We start from the raw sequence: 14,139 nt of genomic DNA, 5'->3' as shown, positions 1-14,139 counted from the left end.
ATATCACGGGGTGTTTTTTTAAGTAAATTTACAATATTCTCATTTGAACTGTACAAGAACCTTGATTTATGAAAGTTTTTTTTTTCCAGAAGCAGATTTACCCACAAGATTTATAATAATAGTTGTCATTTATATTTGTAATTGTTTTTAAAACAAAAAATTTAATAACTCCTCTTGTTTCACAACAATATATTTATATTTTTCAGTTGTGTGCTTCATGTAATCCCCAAATTCCTTTTTACTACATAATGTAGAACAATTATCGCTCCAAAAATTGTTTATATCTATTTAGTTTAACTTGAATAAAATAAAAGTATGAGCATTGTTTCTGATGGAACGACGAGGAAGTTGAAAGTATGATTGACTAAGATCAATATAATTACAAGAAGAATGTCTCACTCTTGTGTAGTAGCTGTCCATTACCGTTTGGTTTCTCTCATTAACATAATCATCAAAGATAACGAGGTTCTTTTTTGATTTATCCAAATCTTGTGAAAAAGCTATATCATCCGTATTATCACTAAGAATACAAGTTATCAGTTTTGATTTCTTTTTATATCTCCGTGTATCACAAAATAGTTGTATTATATCTTCAATGTTATAATCATTTAGATTGTTTTGAAGTTTAAATAGACCGATTATATCTTCTGTTATTGAACAAGAACAATGTACTGTTATCACCATGATGATATGAAGACCATCATTAAAACCTTGTGAGAGTAGTTGATACTCAGGTTGAAAACTCGACTTTGTGAAAATTATTAAATTATCATAATCTAAAAAGTTGGGAGTCAGGAGCATCTTTAAAAGAAAGCAGGTTTTTCCACATCCGCTTGAACCAAATATGAGACATCTTAATGAATTTGGAAAATTTTTATGATTAAATTTTATCTTATTTTTCCAAATGGGTAAAAAATCATTCATTTATATATTTGGAAAACTTCTTCTTCTTCTTCTTCTTCTTCTTCTTCTTCTTTCGGCTGCTCCCGTTTGGGGTCGCCACAGCGGATCATCCGTATGATCCGCATAGTGATTTGGCACATGTTTTACGCCGGATGCCCTTCCTGACGCAACCCTGGTCGCCTCTTACGACACAGGGATATGGTACACCTATTTTAACCGGGGTATACACCAGCCCCGTACACTGGTACTCATTTCGCCGACCTCGGAAGGATGACAGGCTGAGTCAACCCCCTGGTGTATTAATTCAGTGGCCCAACGGGGCTTGAACTCAGGACCTTTTGGATCCCAAGCCGCTGCCCTAACCACTGCGCCAACACCAGGATATTTGGAAAACAGGTTATTTAATTTATTATTGGCTTTTTTAGAAACTCTATATTTTAACCTAAGTTCAGGTTTAATTTCAAGATTATCCATTATTTTATTTATGCAATATCTTGTGTTGATATTTCCCTGAAAATGACAATCATGAATAATATATAACAACAATCCTTTGAACATTTCTCTAATACGTTCAGTTTCTTCCCTTGTAAGGAAAGGTGTGTTCTCACCCTCATACTTTACATTCATTTCTCTAATCAATCTTGTAAAGTAATTCATTTTTGGTGTAAATCTAAAATAATTATTTTCCTTTTTTATATTTTTTATTATCATTAATTAGAAGATAATCACAGAATATACTTTATTTATAGGCTTTTGTTTATCCCCGTCTTTCACACGCAGGACACTCCTCAAATATGTCACATGGAGAATCAGGGAATTCAAGAGGCTCAAAATCTAGCATATTTATAAAGTAAAACTCTGCTAAAACTGAAATTCATCTTCGGTACTTTCACAATCATCTATAAAACTACTTTCATAACTATTGTTTGAACACAAACTCTCAGTATCATAACTGTCGTTTGAACACAAACTCTCAGTATCATAACTGTCGTTTGAACACAAACTCTCAGTATCATAACTGTCGTTTGAACACAAATTCTCGGTATCATCTTCGGCACTTTCACCATCATCTATAAAACTACTTTCATAACTATCGTTAGAACACAAACTCTTGGTATCATAATCACTCTCATAATCTTCAAAATCCTCAGTTGAATAATGACTCATATTTAATTCGTAGAAAAAAAACATAACCATCGATATCTATATACTTTTTTTCATAAAAAGATTCAACTACTACATTTTTATATTAAAGGTAATTTTAAAATGATCCTTTACTATTGAATGAAATGTCATTTCACCTGATATATTAACATCCTTTATTTCATCAGGATTTATATCTTTAAGGTTGTTGAAAAAAAAATACAAATTTCTCCTTGCATATTACAGATAGTCTTATCTTTTCTTTCTAAAGCTTCATCCAAAAGGTTTTTATTTTTTGATACTTTTTCTTGTTTCACTGCTTTTTCTAGTTTTGAATATATGACCAGAAGGAGAGGAGAAACTTTTGTTAGAGATAATTTAATTGATGTTCTTCCAGATATAATAAAAGCCCTTCCACCGAAGGAAATTGAAGAACTCATATTATTCACCATAATTGTTTTTATCCAATAGTTGTTATATTTATCTTTGTTCAATTTTACATCCTTGACATATTTCTCAGTATCTTTAACAAATGAAGAGATTGATTGAAACTTGTCTTTTGTGTCTTGATACATTGTATTTATTAAGTGAAAAAAGTTGGAGGATAAAATGGTTTTAAGCACAGATTCATCAATAAATTAAACTAAATTTTCATAAAGAACAGTTTATTTTAAGCAAAGTTTTATTATATAAATATGGTGAATACAACATAGTACGATGTTTGTAATCACGAACATAAATATTATAAAAAAAACACCTTCAAACCAACAAACACACATTCAATCTTTTCAAACAAATATCTCCACTTGGCCAAGAAACAAAACATTGTGATAGATGTGATAATGATATTCTTAATTTTTTTTATAATAAACACCTTCAATCACGCAAACACAAGAACAATGAAAAAAAGGGAAGCTAAATTCTCCATTGAAAACACTGATGGGGCATTTAAAGGGCATATAAAAATAAGATTGTTTCGTTTTCAAGACCCTGGACCATCTTCAATCATGGAAGCTGTTGATATGGTTAAACAAAATATTGAAACTATAATTAAAACACATTAAGTGAAATGAAAACTTTAAAGTTTTATATGGGAGGAAAATTGAAAATGGTAAGACAAGACGATGAAACTACTCCCTATATGAGGACAAACCCACACTTTATCTCATCATTTCAAGATTTTGTAAGATGTGATGTTTACGATGATCTCCAGAGACAGGAACAAGATGTTGATAACACTGTAGTAGGTAGTGGATTTACTATCACAAAAATAATCTTTTTAGATATACACATCTTAAAATCAGATCCTCTTCAAGCTTCTTCTTGTATTGATTTACCAAAAGAGATAAAACTTAAGAAAGCGGTTGTTAATATTCAAAACAAAGATAATAAATATTTTCTATGGTCTGTTCTTGCTCACTTACATCCTCCACAATGGAAATCTGAAAGGGTTGAACATTATAATAAATACGAGAATACATTAAATGTTAAAGATTTAAAGTTTCCAATGTCATTGAGAGATATTTCTAAATTTGAGAAAATGAATAATCTATCTGTTAATGTATATGGATTAACGGATACAAACAAAGTTCAGATATTAAAAATTTCAAACAACTATAAAAATGATGAAACACACATTGACCTTCTCCACTTTACTTCAGAGGAAAAAATCACATTATCCTATCATCAAAAATTTCTCAAGATTAACCAAATCACAAATATATAAGAGAAAATATAAAACGTATCCTTGTAAGAGATGTCTCAACTCCTTTCACACAAAGGAACGATTAAATCAACATTCAAAATATTGTCGTAATCATAAATCAACCATAATCAATTTACCAAAAGCAGGTTCAAACATATCATTCAAAGATTTTAACAAATCTATAAAACATCCGTTTGTGATATATGTTGATTTTGAAAGTATCCTTGAAAGATAGATACTGTTTCTCCAAATCCAAATAAATCATACACAAATAAATATCAAAAACATACTCCTTGTGGTTTCTGTTATTATATCAAATCATCTGTTGGTGATGAATACAACAAGTTAGAACTTTATAGAGGGGAAGATGCCTTAGAGGAGTTTGTTAGACAATTGGAAAAAGATTGTATAAGACTCAGAGAAATAATGGTGAAAACCGATAAACCAATGTCAATAACAAAGGAAGAGGAAAAGGAATTTAGAGAAAACAGTACCTGTCATAATTGTGATAAGGAAATTAAGGAGTTAAAAGTTAGAGATCATTGTCATCTTACTGGTACATATAGAGGTCCTGCTCATTCTTGTTTTTAATATTAATTACAAACCCCCAAACTTTATTCCCGTCTTTCTTCACAACAACGCTCACTATGACACACATCTATTTAAAAATGAACTTTCAAAGACATTCGGAAATATTTTCGCCATTCCAAACACAGATCAAAAATACATCACATTCACAAGAACAATTTATACATCCCCCATAACCCAGATCAGATTTCTTGACACATACAAGTTTATGGGAGATTCATTATCTGAGTTAGCATCAAATATTAAAAACTTCCTGAGTCTTAAATCATATTTTTCAAATCAAGAAGAGATTGATCTCCTATCACAAAAGGAAATATATCCATATGACTATATGGATTCATTTGAAAGGTTTAAAGAAACACAACTTCCTTCAAGGGAGAGTTTCTATGGTAAGTTGAATAATACTCATATTTCTGATGAAGATTATACACAAGCTAAAAGGTTTTGGGAGAAGTTTAATATAAAGAATCTTGGGGAATATCATGATTTATATCATAAAACTGATGTACTGTTATTAAGTGATGGGTTTGAATCTTTTAGAACAGTCTGTCATAATAAAAATTCTTATGGATTAGACCCCACTCACTATTACACAGCCTTGGAGTGCTATGTTAAAAATGACAAAACAAAATTTGGAACATATCTCAAGTATGTTCCAAGAGATATGCTAAAGCAAATAACAAATATCTTCCTGATTATAAGAATGAGGACAACTCTTACCTGATGTATCATGATGCTAACAATTTGTATGGGTGGGCTCTATCTCAATCTTTACCTTATGGGAAACTTAAATGGGTTAAAGAAAAACATTATGAAAAAGTTTTACTTGATATTGTTTTCTCCTCTCAAAAAAAAATTGGATGAGTTTGAAGTTGGATATTATTTTGAGGTTGATTTAAAATACCCTGAAGAACTTAATAATAAACATAAAGACCTACCCTATGCCTCTGATAAAGAAGGTCCAAGAAAGGAATGGTTAAGTGATTACCAACAGTCATTTCATATAAAGGGTAAATCTTCAGAAAAACTACTCACTTCATTAAATGATAAAGAAAGTTATGTTTTACATCAAAGGAACTTGATACAATATTTATCTTCTGGGTTGAGAATGAGGAAAATTCATAGGATTTTGAAATTTAATCAAAGTCCATGGTTAAAGAAGTATATTGATTTTAATATAGAAAAGAGAAAAAAATGCAGAAACTGATTTTGAGAAGGACTTTTATAAATTAATGAATAATGTTGTATTTGGAAAGACTATGGAAAATGTTAGGAATCGAGAAAACATAAGACTTGCTACATCTTGGAAACAGGCCTCAAAGTTAATTAACAAACCAAGTTTTGAATGGGTGGAGGTATTTTCAGAGAACTTTTGTGCTATTCATTTGAAAAAAGAGAGTATTGAAATGGATAAACCTATTTATATAGGAACATCAATTCTTGATTTGTCAAAGTAGTTTTTGTATGACTATTACTATAATAATTTTAAATTAAAGTATAAGGATAATGTGTCGTTGTTATATATGGATACAGATAGTTTTATATTAGAGATAAAGACTGGAGATGTAGATGAGTATATGATTGATAATATTGATATACTGTATATGATACAAGTAATTATAAACCTGGTGATGTGTTGTTTTCATCAAATAACGAAAAGGTTATTGGTAAGTTTAAAGATGAATTGGTTGGGAAGGTTGAGTGAATTTATAGGATTGAGATCAAAGGCTTGTGATTTTACATATATTGACAATAATATTGAAAGGTGTAAAAAGAAGTTAAAGGGAATAAAGAAAAAAATAAGAAATGAAACAATAAACTTTAAACATTATTACAACTGTTTAATCTTAAAGAAAAAAAAAAAAAAGAGTATATAAAAATGAATAAAATAAGAAGTTATAAACATTAATTATATACAGAAGAAATAAATAAGAAAGCATGAGGAGATTTTGATGATAAAAGATATATTTTGAAGAATGGAATTAATCGTCTCCCTTATGGTTATAAGGATAAGTGCTGAGGGACTACGACCATCTTTTACTGATTTATAGATGATAGAACCAAGCAATAACCAAACAAAAGAGTGGAGATGTAATCAACCTTGGTACTTGAATGGAAAACATAAAGAATGTGAGAAATATCAAATAAGTCTTATTGAAGAAATAACCGGGGTAAAAGTAGATGAAACAAATAAGCGGATAAATTTAATTGCAAATAAGTTAGAGGATGTAAAGAAAAAATAATTATATTCTTCAATGGACTGAAAACTTTGATGGTTATCAATTAAACAATGGAAAAACAATTTACTATAATCTCAAAATGATATGTGGCTCAGAAGGTAGTCAAACAAGAGCATTAAGAGAAGTTTATCATTTTAGAGCAAGAACTAAGTTCCAAAATAATATTTGTGAATATACTCGATGGTGATGAATGCAATAGGAAAATTAATTTATTACCTGAAGTAGAACATGATCATATATTCATTGGCTCACTCTTTGAGTGGAGTGAAAATATAAAAGTAAATCAGTAAGTAATGGGGCAGAGATCGATCTCTTCTTTTGACCCCATGGACCAAGATTCAGAGGGGGGAGAGAAAATCATTCTCCTCTTTTGACCTGATGGGCCTTGAGTCAGAAAGGTTTCCCCATTAATTTGTATTGGGGGGGGGGGGAGAACATGTTCGCACATGCGCAGAACACACCACAAGGCCTGGGGTTCGTTTGCGCATGCGCAGAACACACTACGAGGTCTGAGGTTCGTTCGCGCATGCAAAGAACACACCACCAGATCTGTGGGGGTCGATCGTGCATGTGCAGAACACACCATGAGGTCTGGGAGTCGGTCGCGCATGCGTAGAACACCCCACGAGTTCTGAGGGTCATTCGCGCATGCGCAGAACACACCACGAGGTCTGGGGGTCCTTCGCGCATGCGCAGAACACACCACGAGATCTGGGGGTCCTTTGCGCATGGGCAAAACACGCCACGAGGTCCGAGGGTCGTTCGCGCATGCGCAGAACACACCACGAGGTCTGAGGGTCGTTCGCGCATGCGCAGAACACCCACGGGGTCTGGGGGTCGTTCACGCATGCGCAGAACACACCACGGGGTCTGGGGGTCGTTCACGCATGCGCAGAACACACCACGGGGTCTGGAGGTCTTTCGCGCATGCGCAGAACACACCACGGGGTCTGGGGGTCGTTGTCACATGCTCAGAACACACCACGAGGTCTGGGGGTCGTCCGCGCATGTGCAGAACACACCTCAAGGTCTGAGGGTCGTTCGCGCATGTGCAGGACACACTACAAGGTATGGGGGTCGTTCGCGCATGTGCAGGACACGCCACAAGGTCTGGGGGTCGTTCGTGCAATGCGCAGAACACACCACAATGTCTGAGGGTCGTTCACACTTACACGAATTCACATACTGACACAAATGTGTAGAGGTAAGTGCACTTACATTTGCATTGTCTCTTGAAGGTTCGATATCCAACCCAACTATAAACTGTCGGGCTGATACTTTACAGGCTGGGCATTGTATCGTAAAAATTGCACCATGTTGAGTTGGGTTTCCTGTCTGTTAGAATTAGTTTGGTGGACATTAAATATCCTATGGTGTCTTTCAGCATTGTACGTGACTGCTCGTCAGTATCCTAGCCAGACAAGAAAAATGATTTCCCAAAACAAGGGGGGCAGGGAGGGGGATTAAAAGTCGGATAGGGGGCACTGCATCAGCGGCACAACCTCTGCTACGTATAGCTATGATACAAACCTGCAGCCAGGTGTTGCCTTTGAAAGAGTATAGTTTGACTACTTGTGCTGATTTGTAATTTCCACCTTTGTAGCCTTCTTCCCTCCTCTCATCTAAAAAAAAAGGCATTTATCCCTCCCCCAAACCTTTCTGGTTTCTGTCTGTTTCGGCTCCACCAATCCTTCTGAAAACAATGATTTTGCACCAAAACATTTTCCTATTTTCCACGTGCAACAGCATACTGCATGCACTTTTCATAACCACAATTTAACAGCTTTTGTTCTGCTTGCGTCTTATGTTCATTTTCCTATTCTTGGAAGAATACCAGTAAACAGCTTTACAAACCTTTGCTTTCATTGTTGGCGAGCAACTAACTCGTATATTTTTTTTCAACTCATTGTGAATCTTACCCATTTCATTTGCTCATACATGCTGGATTATAGACGTCCTACCAAAACCCAACAATCTGCCATCCACCTTTACTGCAATGTCAAGCACTCCAGCCCTTTCTACGCGAGACAGTACACGACTCTATTTTACAATCCTTCCTGCATAAAAATCTGAATCTACAAATGGAACTGTCTCATCTCCAACAAAGATATTTGGTATTTCCTTCCCATCATCCTGCCAACTCCTACCCATTCCTTTTGCTAATACCCACACCCCTGCTGCCTGCCACCACCCACTGCATCCTCATCTCCGCTTTCTTGCTTTGCAAGCTCTTACTCACCCATGCCTGCTTGCACAAACAAATCCATTCTCATGCACCACTACCCTCCCTACCAAATATTTACACTCCTGCAATACAGCCACCCTTTCCTTCAGTGCAGCGACTGTTCTACATACTTAGCACAAAGAAATTCTCCCTCTACCTCACCAATGTTACATCGAGTTCTACTCACTTCATCTTACCACCTTTACTGCTCTGATGAAATAAACGACCCCAACCCAACCTCTCTTAAAATGTGACTTCCACGACATCTAGTGATCAAAATGTTTCCACAAACCAAATATGAACATGCATGGTTCTGTACTTGTTCATTTATCTCATCGGTACCTTGTCTTAGGGGGATTACTGCTGTTTGGAAGATCAAAATCAGCATCGAAAGTCTGAAGAAACATGACCGTTTCCACACAGTCTGAAAACTGTGGCAATTTGAGATGATCACTGCAACACTCGTACTCATAAGCAACAACTGCACAAAAACCAGTTTTAACATGTGCACCAGAATTACCTTCATTTTGTGTTTCCTCAATTCAATGTGAGCATGCCTTAACTTGTTTCCTAGTCTAAGTACTTCAGATTTCCACAGAGTGTTAAGTTTTTCCAAGTACAGTACTCCCATTGTAAAGGTGTTCCCATCCTTGTCTTTCAAGATTCCTTCACCAGCAAAGGAGTTCTTATCAGTTTCAGATTGTGACACACATCCAATATAACACGTGCTTGTTGGGAAAAGTCTGCTGGATGTGGCAAGAATTAAGGCGTCATGCTTTTCTCATGTGTTGCAAGGTCAGAAGGTGAGTTGCTTCATCAAGGGGACTTGAGCATCTGCAATGCAGCTCCAGTCTTTATACTTCTGTGTGCTACAATAGTCCTTCAGAGTTTTGAATTCTAACTCTCTTTCCTGTATCACCAAAATAGAAGCTGTTGCTAGCCAATTAAGAGGCAAGTTCTGCAAGTTCCACAGAGTTGCCAAAGGTATCTCAATGATACATCTTTTGCCATTTGGAAAGAAATTGCCTTTGCCACACTTCACTTCATACCCTTGTATCACAGTGACTGTCTAACAATTTTACTCTTGGACACCCAAGCTTCCTCACCCCCATCCACCTACTGCTCAGGATTAAGAACCTTCTTGTCCACCACGTTTAGTCAAACCAAATGCAAAACCAAATATTCTCAAATCCATGTTAGCCTTAATTTTCCCCCCAAATTTTTTTTTATGAAACAAGGCAAAAAAACAACCCAAAACTTGAGGGGGAGCACTCGGTAGAGTACAAAACCTCTGCCGCCAATACTACTGGGTCACTTAAGTGAACCTGATATCCTATTCATTGTCGGTCAAAACGGATCAGACTCTACTGAACCACGATTGAATAAACTAAAGTAGATTGACGCGCATGTAGAAATGCCAAAAAAAAAAAAAAAAAAAAAAAAAAAAAAAAAATCAAAATTTTTTTGAAAAAAAAAAGGTGCAAAATTTCGTTTTTTTTTCTCTAACAAATTCTTTTGGGGGGGTTGGAAATCACTTAAAACATGTAGAAATGCAAAAAAAAAAATTAAATTTTTTCAAATAAAATCGAATTTTTTTTTTTTTTTAAAGTTGCAAAAATTTTTTTTTCCTCTAACAAATTTTTTTTTTGGTTGGAAATCACTTAAAACATGTAGAAATGCAAAAACAAAAATTCAAATATTTTTTCAAAATGGCCGCCATAGCGGCCATATTGGACTTTGGACCAAGTTCAAAATCTAATGGCATGATCCTTGGACCATACCTAGTCCCCCCACCAAGTTTCGTCGAAATCCGTCCAGGAGTTTTTCCGTAATACTGTTCTCAAACAAACAAACAAACAAACAGACAGGGGTGAAAACAGTAACCTCCGTCCATCTTCGATGGCGGAGGTGAACTATCAATAATCAACAAAGTGAAGTAATTCCAAGCAAGCAAGTTCTAACCAAATCAATTTCACCAGAAATGCCACCACTCTGTTTACGAAATGGAAATTCCACCTGACAAGAGTTCATTCATAATGACTACATACCTTTAATGGGCAAGCTATTGGCTATAACACTATCTGTATGATGGTAGTGTGGTCTGTAAACTGTGCTTCACTGCAAAATTGAAAACTTTATGGAGAATTATGGAGGATCATCTTGAGAAACATCCTGAATGGCTATTGGAATCAATCAGAGAGCTGTCCCCAGGACGCCGCAAGTTGAGCTCTGCATAAATTATTATTACCAACAATAAATTTCCTAATATTCCTGAAAAACAGATAACTACGCAATTGCCTTTGTTATGAAAAAAAACCTCTAAAATCTGATGAGGATTGTCTTTATTCAATGAAATATATTTTTCCAACCTTTTACACAAACAATGAAACTCAAAATATTATTTTTGCCAACCCTGGTAATGTCCAATGTCCATTTGTTCTTCAGCGAATAAAAAAAAATTATCAATACGATGTGCATTTTGCTTCTGGTCCCATAAGAAAATCAAAATGATGTGCACTGTTACAAATCACAGTGGCTTTAATAATTCTTTCACCAATCAATTAGACAAGGTGAAGGAATAAACAAACATTTCTGGTAAAAATCTTAAAACTCACTGGTTGATCTTTACTTATGTTTGTGTCACACAGTTGCCTCAATCTTATGATGATGCGCCAACCTAACAGCATTTGTTCCATTCAGCGCAGCCTCGCCAGTTTCTTGGCTTTTCTCTTCGAGCAACTTTGAAATATGATCGGCAAGGTGCTCTGAGAAGTCAGCAACGCCATCATAACCTGCAAGGGACTGGTTTTTCAGTCAATGGTGTCATAAGAACAACCAAAAATACACTGGCAATGAAGAATTCCATATTCACCCTTTTCTTCCCTTTCCACTGCCAAACTCTCTAAAATATGGAAAAAAGGTAACCTCAGCAAATAATGGATAAGAGATTTCTTCAGAACACTGATAAATGAAGTTTGATAACCTGATAACAAATGAAAACAAGTCGCGATACAGTCAAAGTACACCGCCCCCAAGCCAAATAAATAAATAACAATCCTACAGCGCACGACATCGCTGGGGCACCTTCAGCACCCGGCGATGTAGCCTTGCAGCACATGGAGTCGGAATTGGGAGTGTTGTACAATAAATGATTGATTAATTGCATAATTAAAATAAGTAAATAATAATCATAAAATAATTGATTTCTCAATCAATTGCCAAATAGCATACCTAAACTACCACTGTTTCATCCATGTCAGTAACTTTTTGAAAGTGAATCAATCGAAAAATGAATAATTCATCAATCATTTGATTAATCAATTAATCAAAAATACTCTTTATAGCCAAATCACTTGGTCACCATCATGTCCAAATATTAGCTTCCTCAATCAAAATGTGCCTGAGATATTACCAGGATGAGAAATAAAATAAATAAGTAATTAATAAATTGATAATCAAGGATGCAATTGGAATTATCCGTGCGACATACCCACAATATATTATAAATGCACATATAAGCAGTATGCACGTTTTTACTTCATGTACGTAACCTGGGTTATTTATTATTTTGAGGAGCGATCGAGGCAGCGGTTTGTAGCCTTTCCACCACCAAAATAAAGGGATGTGTCAGAAGAACGTGTTGCATGCTAGGAGCAACATCACCCAATGGGTGGGTAGTCTGCAAGTAGTAGTAATAATAATAATAATAATAATAATAATAATAATAATAATAATAATAATAATAATAATAATAATAATAACAACATGACGAAATCTAAAACATCACAGGCTAAGCAATGTGAAATTGGATAAGGTGAAAAGGAATTTGAATAGAAATGTAACTCAACTATGTAGATGTGCAGATATACACGACCACTCCACCCCACCCTCCACCTGCCTCCCTTGGCTGTTTGTATAGGAAGCAGCTGTTTATAGTGTAAACATAAATAATAATAATTCAAACTTGCATGTTAGTAGTAGAGATGGTAAATTGTATACAAATAAATAAATAATCCAATGCATGTCAGTTGTAAAGTGTATACATATAAGCATGTCGATTGTAAGGTTGTAGTAAAGTGTTATAAATAAATAATGGTTACCAAAAGCATATACCTAAATTGCCTTTGTGATTAAAAAATAATAATAAATATTTCCTTTGCATAAAATATTCACTTCAACTGCACTGCTCTTTTCTTTTAATTGCCAAAATTCAGAAATAAAAATCATGTGTCCCAGGACGTTTGGCTCGAATACCAAAATAATTTGACACGCCTCATGTCCAGGTAATATTGCCAATATTGTGTGGATTATGAAAGAAATGTGTCCAATTATTTTTGAGTGGAGACTATGGAGAGACTGACAGGGGACACAAAAATATAAGCCCTCAGCTCAGATGATGCCCGATTGGGGGCCAAAATGGCAGATTTAATCACCAACATGTATCACCTGGGAAAACATTGATGTCGATGAGAGCTCGATGCCCCGTTCCATTGTCGACAATGACATCGACACCAATGAGAGAGGCTCCGAGAACAGGTCGTATGGCTGTGACCAGTTGATGTGCAACCTCATTTGGCAGCTCTGAGTCCATTTGATGAGTTCCATGAAGGGGCTACAAAGAATGAAAAACAGGCTCATTTATTATATGCTCGTTTGTATTCCACAATCAACCCCCCATTCAACAAAACCAACCACCACTTACCAGCAATAAAATGAAGGAAAACACAAAACAAAACCACAAGTTAACATAATAGCTACATATTGTGACACAACTTTGGGTGGCAGGTAGTAACGTCATGATGGCAGAGTTCTTACAGTTGTGAGCCCAGATGGCCGATCAGGTGAAGCGGATACAAGTTCTCCTAATTTCCCTAAAAAGTTTAATTTTGAACATAACTGCACCATGGAGGTCAAGCAGTAACAATACCTCAATTAGAAGCAACTTATTATTGGCTGACAAGAACAGAAACGAAATGACATTATTATAAATAACCAGTGACAATGACCATTTATGATATGAAGCAGCATAGAAAGTCAAAGGATAAGGGTAAGGGATACAAAGGAAGGTTGGGGGGGGGGTGGAGGGCTTAAAAGCAGTAAAAACAAATGGAGATAAAAGTACACCACCCTGATGCCAAATAAATGAATAACAAATCCTCCAGCACACGATATTGGCAGGGTGCCGAAGCCGCCATGCAGCACGTGGAAACGGAATTGGGAGGGAGCGGTGTACGTCTGAGGTGAGTGTATATAAATGATACTGCTGTAAAGATGTACAAATAATACTTGCCTAATGTGTACAAATGATACTTGCTCGCCATGTAGTATATGGAGAC

At 35.3% G+C, this 14,139-nt stretch overlaps 1 protein-coding gene across 8 annotated transcripts in view; it reads right to left on the bottom strand.

Moving 5' to 3' along the window:
- Nucleotides 1-11,128: 11,128 nt before the first annotated feature.
- LOC147032095 (inositol-tetrakisphosphate 1-kinase-like) overlaps nucleotides 11,129-14,139 on the bottom strand; it is a 30,241-nt gene continuing 27,230 nt past the window's right edge. For all 8 annotated transcript variants that reach the window (XM_085869405.1, XM_085869401.1, XM_085869406.1 and 5 more), the window contains 2 exons: nucleotides 13,250-13,415; nucleotides 11,129-11,595 (listed from right to left, as the gene is read on the bottom strand). In XM_085869405.1, the coding sequence (XP_085725531.1) occupies nucleotides 11,444-11,595; nucleotides 13,250-13,415 (318 nt within the window). In that variant the 3' untranslated portion in view covers nucleotides 11,129-11,443. The remainder of the gene's footprint in view (nucleotides 11,596-13,249; nucleotides 13,416-14,139) is intronic.

Source organism: Eptatretus burgeri, chromosome 2 (assembly GCF_056783735.1).
Source record: "Eptatretus burgeri isolate ZD-2024b chromosome 2, Ebu_testis_v1, whole genome shotgun sequence".
In the NCBI taxonomy this organism is placed as follows: Eukaryota; Metazoa; Chordata; class Myxini; order Myxiniformes; family Myxinidae; genus Eptatretus; species Eptatretus burgeri.
The sequence above is the reverse complement of the archived record's forward strand: the minus strand, read 5'-3'. Positions and strand labels throughout refer to the sequence as shown.